Below are 19,870 nucleotides of genomic sequence, written 5' to 3' on the forward strand. Positions count from 1 at the left end.
CATTAACTAGTCCAAGTTGGACCGAAACATCATCATAAGTTTCAGTTTCCTATGTGCAGGTTATTTGTGTATTGTTCCAATCACAGTATTGTCCCTTTTTATTATTTATACTTTTTTTTTTTTTCAATAAACCGGCCGTATCCCACCAAGGCAGGGTGGCCCAAAAAGAAAAACGAAGTTTCTCTTTTTAACTCCTTGACTGTCGCAACCCCAAATCCTGAGGCGTCTCCTAGTGTCGCAAAATTTCCAAAAAAAAAAAAAAATTTTTTTTTTCTTATGACATTATAGAGAATCTTTTCCCGATTGTAATGACACCAAAAAAAACGAAATTTGATAATAAACTGATGGAATTACACTCTTGCGAAGTTAGCGATCCCACTTTGAGCCCTATTTTCGGCTAATTCCATTGTTCCAGTCGACCAGACTCATAGCTATTTCTTTAGAACTTCATTTTTTCTATCGATTGAGTACAAGAAACTGCCCATTTACCGATTTCAACTACCCAATAACATGGTCAGAAATTTGTAATTTGGCCAATTTCATGAAAATTAAAAAATAGACAATTTCAAAATAGGGTCCAGAATGAACACTGCAGACATTCCTGGCTCTAAAATAGCATTTTCTTTGTTCATCAGCCACGTCTCCAGGCCCCTCTGATATTACTCTTGCTTTCTGTCTTGAATTTTTATTCAAACAAAAAATAGAAGATTTACTGTTATGCACACTACTGCAATATTGTAATAATTGTATAAATAATGTCAACCCATTCATGACTGCGTATGAGAATGGCTACTTGGACATTTATTGGAAAATGACATCATTTGTTTACTTTTGAAAATCGGCAAAAATCAAACATTTCCCCTACTTTGAGCTCCATTTCAAGGTTCTTTTCATAGTAAAACCAATCAAAATTACCTCTATTTCTATAATATGTTTTCCATTCTATCAAATGAGACCAAGAAAATGATTATACAACCATAAATACTGTACGAAAATAGACCACAAAATCAGAGTTTTAATTAAAAAAAAACGGTCGGAGTTTTTTTTTTTTCTCATTATGCACTGTGTGCTGCAGGATTTTTTTGTATGGTGCACACTGACCACACAGACCCATTCTCTAACATGTGGGCCTACCAGCTTTCTCCTGCTTGATTTGAAGCCACTAGAATTTGAGTATTTTTTTTTTTTTTTCAACAAGTTGGCCGTCTCCCACCGAGGCAGGGTGACCCAAAAAAGAAAGAAAATCCCCCAAAAGAAAATACTTTCAGCATCATTCAACACTTTCACCTCACTCACACATAATCACTGTTTTTGCAGAGGTGCCCAGAATACATAAGTTTAGAAGTATATACGTATAAAAATACACAATATTCGTCAAAAGCAGTGGCTCATAAGATGTATATATATGACCAAAACAGCCAAAGGGTTAAATTGAGTAATTTATACAAGAGAAAGGGTTACTAGCCCCTTGCGCCCGGCATTTTAGTCGCCTCTTACAACACGCATGGCTTACGGAGGAAGAATTCTGTTCCATTTCCCCATTGAGATAAGAGGAAATAAACAAGAACAAGAACTATAAAGAAAATAGCAGAAAACCCAGAGGAGTGTGTATATATATGCTTGTACATGTATGTGTAGTGTGACCTAAGTGTAAGTAGAAGTAGCAAGACGTACCTGAAATCTTGCATGTTTATGAGAGAAAAAAGGACATCAGCAATCCTACCATCATGTAAAACAATTACAGGCTTTCGTTTTACACTAACTTGGCAGGATGGTAGTACCTCCCTGGGCGGATTATTTATACATGTCTCTTCTTTTTTCTTTAAAGTATGTGTTGTCCATTTCCATATCTTTCCTATAAATAATTCAGTTAGAGGCCCCCTTTTTATTTTTTACCCCTGGCACTCCAACTGTTCCTACTGTGCCATCTGCAGCAGTCTCCTACTTTACCCTTGTGTCTTACACATCAGTTATCCTCTCATTTGGTTCAACATTCTCTTAACACTCCCAAAAATTTCTCACTCCTCCACATTCCCTTAATAACTTGTATGCATATTATTCACAAATCAATTAATTAGAGCAGTAGTTAAAGTTTAAGGCGTGACTTTTAAAACTTCAATGGCATTTATTATGTAGAGGTTACGTACATAATATGTTCTTATACAAAAAATATTGATGGAAAACTTCCAGGTTTCAAGAGTGAGTGGGCAACAGTCAAAGATGAGACTCTGATTATTGGTGGTCTTGGTAAAGAGTGGACCACGAGCACAGGGGAGCTGGTCAACCATAACCCACAGTGGGTCAAGACTGTTACTACACATGGCCACATTGAACACCACGACTGGACCAAGAATTATGAAAAATTGCGGGAATCGGTAGGGATAGCTTTTCCAGGTATGCTCATGACTTCATAGGAAAACTGTAAAAAACTTGTAAGCAGTGATGAAAGGGAAAGAAATTTAGAATGCTTTTATTATCTATTTGTCACATGTTCCCTGAGAATGTGATTGATATACTTTTTTTTTTTCCTTAACATGTTGGCCGTCTCCCACCGAGGTAGGGTGACCCAAAAAGAAAGAAAATCCCCAAAAAGAAAATACTTTCATCATCATTCAACACTTTCACCTCACTCACACATAATCACTGTTTTTGCAGAGGTGCTCAGAACACAACAGTTTAGAAGCATATACGTATAAAGATACACAACATATCCCTCCAAACTGCTAATATCCCGAACCCCTCCTTTAGAGATCAGGCATTGTACTTCCCATTTCCAGGACTCAAGTCCGGCTATATAAAAATAACTGGTTTCCCTGAATCCCTTCAGTAAATATTACCCTGCTCACACTCCAACAGATCGTCAGGTCCCAAATACCATTCGTCTCCATTCACTCCTATCGAACACACTCATGCACACCTGCTGGAAGTCCAAGCCCCTCGCCCACTAAACCTCCCTTACCCCTTCCTTCCAACCTTTTCGAGGATGACCCCTACCCCGCCTTCCTTCTCCTACAGATTTAAATGCTCTCCATGTCATTCTACTTTGAAATAAATACTAATAAATAAATAAATACAGTGGGCCCCCGCATAACGATCACCTCCGAATGCGACCAATTATGTAAGTGTATTTATGTAAGTGCGTTTGTACGTGTATGTTTGGGGGTCTGAAATGGACTAATCTACTTCACAATATTCCTTATGGGAACAAATTCGGTCAGTACTGGCACCTGAACATACTTCTGGAGTGAAAAAATATCGTTAACCGGGGGTCCACTGTACTAATATGTATTGGAATTTTTACTAATCTATGAATAAGAAAGGTAATGAGGAGAGAAAAAGTTGAAAAATGTTTTATTTTAATTTTTATCTAATCATGACGTTACTTGTATTCATTGTACCGTATTGTTGTATAGGAGAATCTTCTGTGTACTTTGCTGTACTTTTCTCTGTACTTATTCCTTCTTCAGGTAACCCATTTTTGTTGAGAAAATCCTAAAAGGCCTTCAGAAAATAATTATTTTATGCAAATATTATTTTTATACAGTACATTCCATTTAGCTATGAATTAATCATAATGTTGCAGTTTTATAACTGTAGTATAAGTGCACCTCTGGCAAAACAGTGATAGAGTGAATGATGAAAGTTTTTCTTTTTCGGGCCACCCTGCCTTGGTGGGAGACGGCCAATGTGCTAATAAAAAAAAATATGCTAATAAACCACAGAATGGGTAGGGTTTGAACCCATGGCAAGTGAGTTGTAAAACTCCATTATGATTACTTGAGTCAGAGTTAGTAATGTATTCATTGGAATGTTTTTACTGGTTCCTGTTGATAATGTACTTTGATTTCTTTCTACCAGACACCAACCATTTGTTAATAAATTCCACATCTTTATGAACAAGATTATTTCAGTCACCAAGCTTTTGTGTCCTTTCTAATATTTTTTTCTTTTAATGGTGAGTTTTATAAACAAAACAGGGTTGTAGCATGGGGAACTCTCTCTCCCTCAATCCTTTCTAAATTATATAAGGAATGTTTTTGACTCCTGTATCCTCCTCTTCATCAAACTAACTTATTTCATTCCAGAATGCTGTTCGAGTGCCAATACCGAACGAATTTGTTCCCATAAGGATTAACATCAATTAGATTAGTCCATTTCAGACCCCCAAAAATACACTTACAAATGCACTTACACAAATACACTTACAAAATTGTTCGAGTTGGGAGCAGTTTGAAAGTCGGGGTACCACTGTAATGCTTTCACTTATGGAAATAATGACTTGAGAAGGTTTGATACTTTTTTCAGTATTGTAATCTTATCCATGAGTACCAGCTATTCATTTCAAAGTTAATTGGGATATCAGTCACAATTACCCTTCCTAGATATTTCCATCACTAAAAACAATAATCAGTCATAATTCACTGTTTACAGAAAATGAATACATTCTGCCAATTATATTAATTTCTTTAGTTATCTTGTCACTCGGTTTAAGAAATGTGCTGTATCTTGTCTATTTTTAACCCTTAAATGGTCCAAACGTATATATACGTTTTTTCAACACCTGAAAGTATGTAAAAAAATGTAGATCTTCTTTTTTGTTTTACATTTGAAAAGTGTAAAAAAACTTTTATCTACATTTTTTTTTGTTATATTTGAAAATATGTAAAAAAAAAAATAATCTACTTTTGTAGCACTATGAATTTGAACGTCGATCTGTTTGGACCGTTTAAGGGTTAATGGTATTGAAATTTTGTGATCTGTACAAATAGGTTTACATAAAGCCAAGAAGAATTTCTGTAAGTCAGAAGACATCACCAAGAAAAATGCAAAGATGCAGTTGATCATTCCATTTTGACAAGGAATAGCACATATAGTTTCATGTGCAGTTTGTGAATCGGCTGCAAATTATTCCAGCTGTGGCACTGTGGCTTTTATTTTTTCATTGCATAGTTATTGTGTATCATAACAGCACATACACATATATGATCTTAAGGCTGTAATTGAGTCGGTGAATAATAAAACAAGTGTAGAACCTGGAAGGCGGGTGACCCCATGGCTTGGCTGGAAAAGCTCGGGTTCGGTTCTCGGCGGGTGGAAACATTTTGACGCGTTTCCTTACACCTTTTGTCCTTTTTCACCTAGCAGCAAATAGATACCTGGGTGTTAGCCGACTGGTGTGGGTCACATCCTGGGGGACAAGATTGAGGACCCCAGTGGAAATAAGACAGACAGTCCTCGTTGATGCACTCACTTTCTTGGGTTATCCTAGGTTGCTAACCCTCTGGGGTTAAAAATCCAAATGAAATCTTATCTTTATGGTAAAACATATCTATGATAAATGTGACATAAAAGTATGTGTTGAGTAGACTTCAGGATGTACATGTTTATAGAGGGGCCACAGATATATCAGATCACTTTCTAGTTGTAGCTACACTGAGAGTAAAAGGTAGATGGGATACAAGGAGAATAGAAGCATCAGGGAAGAGAGAGGTGAAGGTTTATAAACTAAAAGAGGAGGCAGTTAGGGTAAGATATAAACAGCTATTGGAGGATAGATGGGCTAATGAGAGTATAGGCAATGGGGTCGAAGAGGTATGGGGTAGGTTTAAAAATGTAGTGTTAGAGTGTTCAGCAGAAGTTTGTGGTTACAGGAAAGTGGGTGCAGGAGGGAAGAGGAGCGATTGGTGGAATGATGATGTAAAGAGAGTAGTAAGGGAGAAAAAGTTAGCATATGAGAAGTTTTTACAAAGTAGAAGTGATGCAAGGAGGGAAGAGTATATGGAGAAAAAGAGAGAGGTTAAGAGAGTGGTGAAGCAATGTAAAAAGAGAGCAAATGAGAGAGTGGGTGAGATGTTATCAACAAATTTTGTTGAAAATAAGAAAAAGTTTTGGAGTGAGATTAACAAGTTAAGAAAGCCTAGAGAACAAATGGATTTGTCAGTTAAAAATAGGAGAGGAGAGTTATTAAATGGAGAGTTAGAGGTATTGGGAAGATGGAAGGAATATTTTGAGGAATTGTTAAATGTTGATGAAGATAGGGAAGCTGTGATTTCGTGTATAGGGCAAGGAGGAATAACATCTTGTAGGAGTGAGGAAGAGCCAGTTGTGAGTGTGGGGGAAGTTCGTGAGGCAGTAGGTAAAATGAAAGGGGGTAAGGCAGCCGGGATTGATGGGATAAAGATAGAAATGTTAAAAGCAGGTGGGGATATAGTTTTGGAGTGGTTGGTGCAATTGTTTAATAAATGTATGGAAGAGGGTAAGGTACCTAGGGATTGGCAGAGAGCATGCATAGTTCCTTTGTATAAAGGCAAAGGGGATAAAAGAGAGTGCAAAAATTATAGGGGGATAAGTCTGTTGAGTGTACCTGGTAAAGTGTATGGTAGAGTTATAATTGAAAGAATTAAGAGTAAGACGGAGAATAGGATAGCAGATGAACAAGGAGGCTTTAGGAAAGGTAGGGGGTGTGTGGACCAGGTGTTTACAGTGAAACATATAAGTGAACAGTATTTAGATAAGGCTAAAGAGGTCTTTGTGGCATTTATGGATTTGGAAAAGGCGTATGACAGGGTGGATAGGGGGGCAATGTGGCAGATGTTGCAAGTGTATGGTGTAGGAGGTAGGTTACTGAAAGCAGTGAAGAGTTTTTACGAGGATAGTGAGGCTCAAGTTAGAGTATGTAGGAAAGAGGGAAATTTTTTCCCAGTAAAAGTAGGCCTTAGACAAGGATGTGTGATGTCACCGTGGTTGTTTAATATATTTATAGATGGGGTTGTAAGAGAAGTAAATGCGAGGGTCTTGGCAAGAGGCGTGGAGTTAAAAGATAAAGAATCACACACAAAGTGGGAGTTGTCACAGCTGCTCTTTGCTGATGACACTGTGCTCTTGGGAGATTCTGAAGAGAAGTTGCAGAGATTGGTGGATGAATTTGGTAGGGTGTGCAAAAGAAGAAAATTAAAGGTGAATACAGGAAAGAGTAAGGTTATGAGGATAACAAAAAGATTAGGTGATGAAAGATTGAATATCAGATTGGAGGGAGAGAGTATGGAGGAGGTGAACGTATTCAGATATTTGGGAGTGGACGTGTCAGCGGATGGGTCTATGAAAGATGAGGTGAATCATAGAATTGATGAGGGAAAAAGAGTGAGTGGTGCACTTAGGAGTCTGTGGAGACAAAGAACTTTGTCCTTGGAGGCAAAGAGGGGAATGTATGAGAGTATAGTTTTACCAACGCTCTTATATGGGTGTGAAGCGTGGGTGATGAATGTTGCAGCGAGGAGAAGGCTGGAGGCAGTGGAGATGTCATGTCTGAGGGCAATGTGTGGTGTGAATATAATGCAGAGAATTCGTAGTTTGGAAGTTAGGAGGAGGTGCGGGATTACCAAAACTGTTGTCCAGAGGGCTGAGGAAGGGTTGTTGAGGTGGTTCGGACATGTAGAGAGAATGGAGCGAAACAGAATGACTTCAAGAGTGTATCAGTCTGTAGTGGAAGGAAGGCGGGGTAGGGGTCGGCCTAGGAAGGGTTGGAGGGAGGGGGTAAAGGAGGTTTTGTGTGCGAGGGGCTTGGACTTCCAGCAGGCATGCTTGAGCGTGTTTGATAGGAGTGAATGGAGACAAATGGTTTTTAATACTTGACGTGCTGTTGGAGTGTGAGCAAAGTAACATTTATGAAGGGATTCAGGGAAACCGGCAGGCCGGACTTGAGTCCTGGAGATGGGAAGTACAGTGCCTGCACTCTGAAGGAGGGGTGTTAATGTTGCAGTTTAAAAACTGTAGTGTAAAGCACCCTTCTGGCAAGACAGTGATGGAGTGAATGATGGTGAAAGTTTTTCTTTTTCGGGCCACCCTGCCTTGGTGGGAATCGGCCGGTGTGATAATAAAAATAATAAAAAATAAAAGTATGTGATTACTGTATTATGTGCATCTTCCAAATTTGTGGGCTACCTAATTTACACATTTTGAATTTTCCAGTGCACAGTTAACCTGCACATAAGAGAAACTTATGACGATGTTTTGATCCAATTTGGACTAGTTAATGGTCTATGTCAGACCGAAATATTGTCATAAGTTTCTTTGCCTACGTGTGGGTTATTTGTGTATTATTCCAGTCACGGTATTGTCTTTCTACTCTTGATTATCCAATATTTTTGCTGAAAGGCCTCCCCACTAACAGCTTTGATTACTTTTTTTTTTTTTTTCGAGCGGTGCTCTATTTTTCTGGCTTGGCACATGGTCACTAAATTAAAAACTAATTATTCACTTTTGATCAGTATGTACTAAAATAGTTTTTTCATGACTACATCTTTCTCTCTTTCTGAATATTTTTTCTTATGAATGCCAATATGAACCAGATTATTTACTGATTCTAAATTCTTGGGATTTCTAGAAAATTATCCCTAGTGAATTTGTGTCTGATTATATTTGAGACCTGTAGTTAAGGTAATGGATTGTAGGGGAGACTCCTTGAGGGTATGTTAAAGGTCTTGTGTTTGTAAATCCTCGACTTAAACACATTGGGGACCTCCTGAATTGTGTATAATATTCATAATACAGAAGTCTTCAATTTATGAGCACATTGGGGACTTTCTCTATTGTACTTAATAATAGTATATAATAACATTATATACAGTAATGATAAAATAATAATATACACAATACAGAAGATTCTCAACGTACAGTGGACCCCCGGTTAACGATATTTTTTCATTCCAGAAGTATGTTCAGGTGCCAGTACTGACCGAATTTGTTCCCATAAGGAATATTGTGAAGTAGATTAGTCCATTTCAGACCCCCAAACATACACGTACAAACGCACTTACATAAATACACTTACATAATTGGTCGCATTGGGAGGTGATCGTTAAGCGGGGGTCCACTTTATTTGTAAGTTGAGGACTTACTGTATGTTATTTACTTTCTCTGGTTCCACCCCTTTCCCAAGCACCCTATCTACTGCCCCTAACTCCTTCCCAAAGCCTCAGGCCCTACCACCTTCAGTTAGGTGAAATGCTGTGATTATACAGTACATTAATTTAAAAATATTTAAAAAATGCAATGAATAATTAAAGGTAAAAAAAAGGGGAAGGGGGGCACTTTTAAACCATGTAACAACTAAGCATGGGTAATACAGTACCGTTACAAAAATTTTTTTTTTGAAGATAGCAAAGGGAATTGACAACTACACCACCAAGCAGAGATTAAATAAGAGAAATTATCAAGGCACCATGAGGAAAGTTAATTGTCAGTGAAGAAAATGGAAGAATAGATGAATTTATTTTCCTTTTTTTTTTTTTTTTACTCTACATATATTGTAACCCTTGGTGCCTTAATGCAATGCTTTATATCATTAAAGTTTTTAACTGTGCCAGGTTACATGATTCATGAATCATGTGCATGGTCTGAAGGGCTACAACGCTGGGTTTTCCTGCCACGAAGAGCTTCAACTTCTCGTTACGATGAGAATGAGGATGAGCATCGCGGCACAGACCTTATGCTCAAGGCCACTGAAGGATTTGAAAAGATTGAGGTAATTATAAGGTTCTTTATATCTTTAAATACAGTAATTATAATCATGTAAATTATCAACATCCAAAATATTTGAAGGTGACTGCTTATTCTCTCTTTATTTCAGTGTAGTACAGTAAAAGAAAAATAAAGTGGTCCCTCGTTTTTCGTAAGCATCGGAAGTCGTAATTTTAAAAAAATCGCAATTTTTTTTCGCCAAAACATTGACTCACGAATCGTGGTTTGATTCGCAAACAGTCATTTCTCCCAGATGCGTACACACGCCTCGAGTGGCCCCACACTTCATTCCCAGCCAGTGTGCCATTGTTTATTAGTGAGTGAGGACGATCCTATGTGTTCATACGATACATTTCATAATATTCCATTCGTTTTAGTGCTTGCAACTGCTAAATAAGCCACCATGGTTCCAAAGAAAGCTTTTAGTGCCAGCCCTTTGGTAAAGAATATGAGAAACACAATATAATTCAATAAAAAGTTTGTAGAAAAATACAAAAGTGGTAGTGGTAGAGGGTGGTAGTGATTGTGATAGTGGTAGAAGGTGGTAGTGATGGTGGTAGAGGGTGGTAGCGATTGTGATAGTGGTAGAAGGTGGTAGTGATGGTGGTAGAGGGTGCCTTCTTCAGTGATTCTCCTAACTCCTCCAATATTGTTGGAGTTATATAGGGCTACAGAAAACACCGCCGCCTCAGCTGCAGCCTTCACCAACATTATGTACGGCTTGTGCTCACAGTGGCCCTTATACACCCAACAACAACAACACAACACCAATCGTGACATATATAATGACTTGTTTTATTCATTCTGGAGTATATTCCATGTTTCTATGTTATTAATATTGTTTATTATGTCATATTACTGTAGTTGAATTCTGATAGATAAATAAGCCGTAGAGTTGATATTAGTGTCATATTCTCCAACAATAAACTTGCCTCCCCTCCCTCTGCCATGCACCAGCAAGAGTCTTCAGTAAAGGTAAGTGTGATGTTAAATGTTCATTTATACATTTTATTAGTGCTTTTCATTTATTTGTCATTCTTTGCTGCATGTAAATCTATATTTAAGCTAGGACAGTGGGTAGGGAAGTGACCCCTGATAAGGACTTGGTACCTAGAGTCCTTATGGAGGGGGATTTCCCTTCCAAACAATAACCTTTCTTCCCTCTTCCCTCTCCCCTCCTCCCTGTCTTCCATCCATCAACAGCCTTCAATAAAAGTAACTGTCATGTTGAATGTTCATTCTTTCGTGCATGTAAATCTATCTTTAAGGTAAAAAAAATATTTTTTGTTGATACTTCTGGGTGTCTGGAACGAATTAATTTGATTTACATTATTTCTTATGGGGAAAATGGTTTCTTAAATCGTCAGTTTTGATAATAGTCACACTGGAACGGATTAATTACGAAAAACGAGGGACCACTGACACGTATAAACAGAATCTAGGTGAGTCATCATTTGTCTGTGAAATCTTATTTCTAATTATATTCATTGTTTCATGTTACTTTCTAAAATACTGAAAACATATTTGGAAAGTAATGCTCCTTTGTAAAATCATGCAAAAAAGCTGGTATTTTCCTTCAGGTAAAGCATGTGGGAACAATTATAGACACGCACGGCTTCTCAAGTTTCAAGTTCATTCCTGGAACAAAGGAAAACTTGATAGTGGCTTTAAAATCTGAGGAGGTGAATGGAAAGGTTGCCTCTTATATAATGGCCTTCAATATGGCAGGAAAGGTGCTCTTACCAGAAACAAAAATTGGTGACTATAAATTTGAAGGAATTGAATTTGTATAATATTACAGAAGTTATCATGTATTATGATTACTTAAAGATAATGCTTTGTTTACAGTAAGTGATGTGCATTCTATATGAGATATTTAAAGGGGGCAAAGGGGAGTGGGGGGTAATACACAGACACAACATCCATAAAGTTCACTGATTTAAAAATAAAAGCTAACTTTAGTATGTACATGACACCTGAAGTTACAGAGATATCTCAAGAAATAAAATAATTATACTTGAAACGTGGCACCAACTTCTCCAGTTTGATGGGCCGTACTATCACCCTGGATGATATGCAATGTACCATATTAATGTCTTGCATATTATGCAGTCTAGCATATTAATGCCCAGGGCAGTATATGGCATGCCATATAAATTGGACTGTCTTGAACTGCATTAATATCATGTTTATTTTTCAGGAATAATTGCGCTGTCTTGTTTTTCCAAATTAAGATGGATAAAAAATCCTGCAGAAATGTGAAGATATTTATTTTAAAATTGTATCAAAGTTGATAAGTTAAAATTCTGCACTTAGCATGATACAGACCCATGATGCTTCTCTCTTCTCTCTGTTATGTATACATGTATTCAGCTGTATTAATTGCACTCAGTATTAAGTATGTCATACAAAAAATTTAAGGAAGCAAATTTTTATCAGACATGCATGATGCCAGCCCTAGAAAAATGGTGCATGTTCATGCTGTATTGTATTTTATGATTTATATTAACTCTCTTGGCCACGTTATGTGATCTCACGGTTGGCTCTCGATGTGTCATTTCACCATAAGAAAATTAAAGTACTGAATTTAATATTTTCATAGCTTTTTTTTTTAAAAGAAGATACAATAGTTTCTATAATTAGCAAAAATTTTCATTGAAAACATCCTTAGACTGAAAACTATAATATGATAAAATACGATAATTTTTTTTTTTAACACGTCGGTCATTTACCACCAGGAGAGCATATTTAAAAACTAAGTGCTAAACCCATAAATCATACAGCTATATGGACCTAAGTAGCTCATATTATGACTGAAACGTGTTCCAAACACGTATTGCTTCGTTACAAAATTATAGCTTTGTTATACTGTCATCCCCACAAATTCATGGGGTTCCTTATATGTGGAATTCAGTTTTCTTGTTTTATCTGATGGGGAACACACAAATAGATTGTTATCTCATGGTGGCCATTATTTTCTGTCTTGGTGCATGACCCCCATCTTTAAAACTACCATAGGATTTCATGCAGAATTTGCTCAGTGGTTTTCCCAAGCCCAAATCTTATAATTTTGGACATTGTTTCTTAATGTCAATAATTACCAGATTAAGGCAATATTTGAAGAGATATGGCCTTTAAAACTAAACAAAACCAAATCAGAATTTTTTTTTTAATGCACCAGCTGTCTCCCACAGAGATAGGGTGACTCTAAATAGAGGTAACACTTTCACCATCACTCATAACTATCTTGCAAGAAGTGTGCTGATGTCATAGTTCAGATGGCCCTCCAAGCTGCAACATCCTCACCCCCTCCTTTAGAGTGCAGGCACTCTACTTTGCAACTCCTGGACTCTAGTCTGGCTAACTGGTTCCCTGGATTCCTTCATAAATGTTCCTTGCTTACACTCCAGTGGCATGTCATGTCATAAAAGCAACTTGTCTCCTCTCACTCTAATCTAATGCTCACACAAGCCTGAATGTTCAAGCCCCTAGCACTCAAAGCCTCCTTTACTCCCTCCAGTCCTTCATAGGATAACCCCCATTTCCTCTCCCCCCCCCAGATTATATACTCTCTTAATTATCATCTGCCAAGTGCCAAACCCTCCAGGCTCTTGTGGATATGTGGGCTTGTGAGACACTGGCAGTAACAGCCTGGTTTATCATATAAATACCAGGCAAGTCTGGCCTGGGGCCAGGTGATGGGAGTAGGTGAACTTTTGAAATCCTTCAAAGGTATATCTAAGGTACTATTCTGTCCCATCAACAACCCTTCCCCAGCCCTCTGAATAATGCTTTTGGTAATACCATTCCATCTTCTAATATCCAAGCTCCAAATTCTTTGCAATAATATTCATACCACTCATTGATCTCAAACATGACATCTCCACTGCCTCCGGCCTCCTCCTCATTGCAGTGTTTAAAGCCCATGCCTCACACCTGAGATGTTTCAACCTTTTCCTCCCTTTATCTTGAGGCTCAGCTCATCTTTCATAGATCCAGTTACTGACATATCCACTCACAAATGCAGTGGAACCTCAAAAATCAAACTGCTCCCAACACAACCAATTATGTAAGTGTATTTTTGAGGGTCTGAAATGGACTAATCTAATTTACATTATTCCTGATGAGAATAAATTCATTCAGTAAAGGCACTCGAACAGCCTTGTGGACTGAAGAAAGTTCGATATTTGAGGTTCCACTGTATCTGAATGCATTCACTTCCTTCATATTTCTTCCATCTATTCTGATACCTCATCTTTCATTGCCTAGACTTTTGGTTACTTCACCTTATTCTTTTTCTTTCTTCACAAAATTTATTATTCAAGAGTTAATTTTGTATTCGCTAGTTTTCAATTCACAATTCACAAGACCACTAGCAACATAACGCACAGCAAATTTGTGGGGATGACTGTACCTATTATGTCTTCCAATGCTTATTGCTCTTATAGCACTGTATGCATTCTTAACTGTATCTAAAATATCCCAAACTTTTATGTAATTAGGGTAATCTGGATGTCATTGTTTTCAACAAAATTCAAATATGGAAAGAAAAACATTTCTAATGAGCATAAATTAAATGTTGATTTTTATTTCATATATATTATATGAACAAGATATTATATAAATTATCAATGTTGTATACCCATATTATGTTACTTATGGTGTAAAACAAATATGGGTCTTCTGGATAGCATCTTGCCTTCCCTGTGGCCACCAGATGGGCAGAACTGGGTCCCTAATCTCTCTGAAATACACCGAGTTTAAAAAATTAGAGAATCGATTATTATTTTGGGGGGAGGGGGGGCTGTTGCAAAAAATGAGTTTTACTTGCTTAAAAAGAAAAATATTCTCGTCACTTTCACCCAGGAAAAGTGTAAAATTCACAAATCTATATGTTATGAATAATTTTTTTTTAACATCAGCTGCTGCCCACCAAGGTAGTAATATTGCATAAGAATGTATCCTGAATATATCTGTACTGTAATCCTCTTTAAAATCATCATTTGTTACTGAAACACTGCTGCACCATCCTGTTTGATGGTAGTCTTCATATGGAAATGGCAAACTTGGAGGATATAAAGTTAAACTTGTAGATGCTGAATGTAAAGCATTAGACTCAGTGTATGGACAACCACTCAGCAAGATAGGTGTGCAAACTAAATGTAGCTCTTGCTCTGACCTTGTAAAATGTCGTATAGATCAGGGTAACCACATTTTGTGGTGTATAGCACTTGTTTCGTGAGAAACTCGTAAATTTGCCAAATTTCAAAATTTTTAGTATAGTCAAAATCACTGTCATCTATCCTGTATCAATAAAAGAAAGTTTTTAGATTGTGATATTGAGGTTGTGATGTATCTTGATGTTTTATTATTATTTATTTCTATTTCTTAGTACAGACTTAAGCTACTTTAAGGATTTTTTTTACATTACAGGTAATGAGATTTTTTAAGTTCATCTAATGAATTTAAATCTATACCTTAAAAGTTGTATTGTGAAATGAAATGTACCAAGTTTCATAAAATATAATTTGAATTGAAAAGGAATATATTTCAGGATGTTACATAGCAGAGTTATTAACAAAAAGTACTGATAGTACTGAAGTACCGGTGTTCATCCTTATATAGCAGTGTGTGAGTACCTAGTCTCTTGTACTGTTAATAATTTAACAGGTATTCTCACTTTAACTGTTTTGTGTAAAAAATGGTTTGGATAAATTGTGAGATATTTTGCAGTATAATTTTGTAATTTTAAGGAGTTTATGAACCTTTAGAAGGCATTTACAAACCAGTATCCAGAAATATTACCATGGCCAGTTATGAATGGGCTAACTCAGGGCATTGTGTTGCTCCAAATAAGGGGTTAAATCTGTATTACTGGTATTTGATTTTATAGATATACAGTATTTGTCATTTACTGAGAAAATGTAAATTATATTTTGTACCGCTTTAAAGTTCTTCAGGATTTCAAATATTTTTGTATACATTTGAGTGTACTGCTGTTTGTGTTAGTGTGTGCTAATGTGCACTTCACGTAAATTCCAGTAAATCTTTAAAGAACTGTTGGCATACCTAATCAAGAAAACATTAAGTTTGAATTTTTGCACATTAAAGCCAGAAAATGTAATGAACTGAGAAAGTAGTGCACTGTTACCTTTTCAGTGTTTGTGTGTTTGCATTTTTAATCAGTGATTTGTGTGTTGTTAATTTTAGGAATTGATGATACAGTATTTGTAATGAAAACAGCTCTATTTTTTTTATTAGAAAGAAGACCCTTATCAATTGTTATATGTTATTTATGAAGTTTTGGAGGTATTATTTATATACTGTACATCATATTAATTTTAAGAGTGAGATTGTCTAGAGAATATAGAGCACTGATGGCTAAGCTATAATTGGGACAGTATAAGTCTCTCATTTTAAAAGGAAACTCAAGTTATTTCTGTGAAATTCTGTTGGTAGCCTACCTTCAGAGGATTATTGACAATGATTGCTCAGTAACATGCACATAGGTGGCTTATTTATAATAATCTTTTATGTATTCTATTTAAGAGAATTGAATTTTGAAATCTTTATCGCACATCTTTCCTGTACAACATTCACTACTCACCTGTGTTTATCTCACGAGTTCTCTTGGTATTTTACGGTCTACTTTTTTTTAATCAACCCCTCTGATGGCATTATTGATTTAGAGATGTAGTAATTATGAACCCCTCTGATGATACAATTCTTTTTCTTTCAACACACCGGCCGTATCCCACCAAGGCAGGGCGGCCCAAAAAGAAAAACGAAAGTTTCTCTTAAATTTAGTAATATGATACAATTCTTGCTAGAAAATAATGATACAGTATTTTTACATGCTGACTAGTATGAAAATTTTCATTGCAGTTGGCAGAAAAGGAAATAGCAGAAATAGAAAAAAAAAAAATAGTTAAACATTAGAAAATTTTTGGGGGGCAGCTACCTCCCTTGGTAAGGGGGGGTTATAGTCCTTGTAGATGACATGAGCTACACTGGCTGGTGTTTTCTTGCCATTCCTATGACATTTGTTACATCTTTGTTTACCTTTACATTCTGTTTATAGTGCTGTATAGTCCTTGTGGCTTAGCGCTTCTTTTTTTTTTGATTATAATAATCTGTTTATAGTACTTTCCCTTTAATGCAGATGCTGATGTCTTAGATTGATTTATTGTAACAACTTTGACTTTTTTCTTGGGCTCTAAATCTAACCTTTACACTTTCTTACCCTCGCTTCCTTTCCTACCCTGCTGCGCTATTTAGCGCTTCTTTTTTATTATAATAATAATAATTTACACTTTCTAATGACATCACTTAAGGAGAGGGGGGCATTAATGCTGGTGAAAGGATCTTGATTCAGGGAATTAGAGCCAGCCTCCTCTTCCTTGGATCAAACTTGATTACATCCATTCCCTGATCACCCTTGAGACCCTCATTCTTCCTTTCTCCTGATGTCCTTCCTTCAACACTTCTACTATCCATTGCTGTATAGTCCTTGTGGCTTAGCGCTTCTTTTTGATTATAATAATAATAATAATTCTACTATCCATTAGCTGACGAATTTCAACAGTGTATGTAACCCATCCTGTGTGATGGAATATGACAGGTAACTATACCTAGGTTTTGTTCCCACTATGTAACTTGCAGAATAGAATAGCAGCACACTGTTGATGTATCCCATTTTGATAAATAGAAAAATTTTACCTCTGCTGTGCAGTGTTTTATGACCCTTATGAACATCATTTTCTTTGAATACATAATTTCTGAACTTGACACAGATTTGCTACAACTGTAACTCTTCTTCATTCCTCCTTTCAGCTGTCCTTCCCTCAATGCCTCTACTTTTTACCATTTCAAAGGGGATGCCTTGATGCTTGTAAAGGGGCTCTAGATCCAAGAAATTAAAGCTACCCTCTACTTCATTGGATTAACCCTGTTTGCTGTGTATTCAGTCTTCATGAAAGGTTTTGCAATAATTTGAGACTTATTTTACACTATTTTTGCCTTGTGCACAACACACATTCTCTCTACACAGCTAAACTTGATTGGCAGACTTAGTGAAGGTTAATCGCTGTATAGCCCTTGTGGCTTAGCGCTTCTTTTTGATTATAATAATAAGTGAAGGTTAAAAATATAAACAATTATTTCTTAAATGTTGATTGTTAATATATACAAAATCACTATTAACCAAAACAATAAATTGTATTGCGTAATATTTATTGGAGTAATTACTGCTACTTTCACAGAAGAAAATAATTTGAAAACATTCATCGTCTTAAACACTGTATTTTGCTCAAAGTAAAATGATTAACAACAAACTTTTTGTGTAATACTGTAGTATATAGTTATACTGTGCAAATTTAGGATGCAAAAAAAATGTAATTTTTTAACTTTTGTATGAAAATAAAAATATATATATATATGTATACACAGTACATATAGTATTCACTCTACCCCCCCCCCCCCCCCCAGTAAAAAGAAAACTGTCACTGAGGTAAACAATGAATGCATGTACATATGTAACGTGGCTTTCTCTCGACATTTACAACCATATACGGAGTGTGTGTTTCTTATCTGTGCAGCAGGCAGGTTGAACAGCATCTAGATACCTAATTTCTGGGAGTAGACTTGTATGGCAAGATTGTGGCAATACACCAGAAATGCTACGGCAACTATAAGATTATCCATATCATGCATGGATCAAATAAATACTCAGTATATATACATTACATTTTTACAAAATCACACGTTTGCCCTGCCTTGATTATACGTTTTCTGTACTGTGACAACTTTACATATTTAAAATACAAAATTAATAAATAACCTAGTCAAGAAGACTAAAAAATAACTTTAAAAATTCATTTGGTTTATCAGCATGTACCCAGTGTCCTGCTCTTTCTATATAGTGGAAGGAGGAGTGAGGAAAGAGCTCTTGGATAGCCTCTTCATCTTCTCTCCTAGAGGGGGGGAAAAAAAAATGTGATCACATAGAATTATACAAAAACTAGCACAAAAAATTTAATTTGCTTGGTATAAACTGCATAACACTGGCATCAACAAAGCAATTATAGTTAACTATGAAGCTAGGAATACAGTATCTTAAACTCAACACTGTCTATACAATTATTATAATCTAGACTAAGTGCTAAACCTACCAGGATCATACAGTGCTTGTCTATATACAAATAAATGTAGTATGGTCCCTATGGGTTTAATACTTCTTCATAAATATGTAGTAAACCCTCATTATGTATAAGTTACATTCCTGAAAACTATCATGATGCAAGAAATGAACAAGAGAAAAATAAGGTTATGTTCCACTCCACCTCATTCTACTGTACAGTGGAACCCTTAATCCGTTCCAGAAGGTTGATCTAAATCCAAAACAGATGAAAACCGAAGCAATATTTCCCATAAGAAATACTGTAAATACAATTAATCCATTCCAGACACCCAAAAATATTAACAAAAATAAATTTTTTAAAGAATAACTATAGTTTTACATACAGAAAACAATGAGAAAGAAATATAAATGACTAATGAAATGGATAAATGAACATTTAACATCACACTTACCTTCACTGACGACTTGTTGGGGTATGGATGGCAAGGAGGAGAGAGGGAGGAGGAGCAGAGGTTATTGTTTGGAAGGGAAATCCCCTTCTATCAAAGCCCTATCTGGGGTTACTTCCCTTGTCTTTTACTGGCACTGGGCCCCTGTTGCATTAAAAATCTGTCCAGAGAGCTGTTTCTGGCATCTCTTAAGATTTGCCTAAAATGGGACAAGGTATTGTCACTGAACATGTTACAGATACGGCCTGTATCAGCTTGGTCAGGGTGATATTTTTCCACAAATGTTTGCACCTCATTCCACTTTGCACAAATGTCCTTAATCACTGAAGAAGACACTTTCTCCCCTCTCTCTTCCTCCTCTGAAGCAATTTCCTCAGCTGTGGTCTGTTGCTGTCCCAGATGAAGATCTTGCAGCTCTTCAGTGTTAGCTCTTCCCTATGATCCTCCACCAACTCTTCCACATCCTGGCCACTCACATCCAACCCCATGGACTTTCCCAAAGACACAGTACATTCCACAACAGGCATAGGGTCGACAGGGTCAGCCTTAGACCCTTCAAAATCTTTGTCAAGGACACATTCTGGCTACAATTTTCTCCAAACACTCAATAAACAAGCACAAAAAACAATGGATTATTACAAAATGTTTTGGATGAATGCTCACTCAACCAGTGGCAGAACCAGACTGAGACATATACGCATGAGTGGCGGCATCCCGGGTGGGTGGACGTGTCTGATGCGGTCAATTTCTGGGGTGAGGTACG

At 36.6% G+C, this 19,870-nt stretch overlaps 2 protein-coding genes across 5 annotated transcripts in view; one reads left to right on the forward strand and one right to left on the reverse strand.

Annotated features, from left to right (window-relative positions):
- Nucleotides 1–17,999, forward strand: part of LOC128684196 (soluble calcium-activated nucleotidase 1) — a 56,860-nt gene extending 38,861 nt beyond the window's left edge. The window contains exons 7-9 of the mRNA XM_070094860.1: nucleotides 2,191–2,394; nucleotides 9,366–9,523; nucleotides 11,100–17,999. Of these exons, the coding sequence (XP_069950961.1) occupies nucleotides 2,191–2,394; nucleotides 9,366–9,523; nucleotides 11,100–11,312 (575 nt within the window). The 3' untranslated portion in view covers nucleotides 11,313–17,999. The remainder of the gene's footprint in view (nucleotides 1–2,190; nucleotides 2,395–9,365; nucleotides 9,524–11,099) is intronic.
- A 2-nt stretch (nucleotides 18,000–18,001) lies between these two features.
- LOC128684195 (sn-1-specific diacylglycerol lipase ABHD11) overlaps nucleotides 18,002–19,870 on the reverse strand; it is a 64,137-nt gene continuing 62,268 nt past the window's right edge. For all 4 annotated transcript variants that reach the window (XM_053770349.2, XM_070094881.1, XM_070094867.1 and 1 more), the window contains one exon: nucleotides 18,002–18,491. In XM_053770349.2, the coding sequence (XP_053626324.2) occupies nucleotides 18,359–18,491 (133 nt within the window). In that variant the 3' untranslated portion in view covers nucleotides 18,002–18,358. The remainder of the gene's footprint in view (nucleotides 18,492–19,870) is intronic.

Source organism: Cherax quadricarinatus, chromosome 4 (assembly GCF_038502225.1).
Source record: "Cherax quadricarinatus isolate ZL_2023a chromosome 4, ASM3850222v1, whole genome shotgun sequence".
Classification (NCBI taxonomy): domain Eukaryota; kingdom Metazoa; phylum Arthropoda; class Malacostraca; order Decapoda; family Parastacidae; genus Cherax; species Cherax quadricarinatus.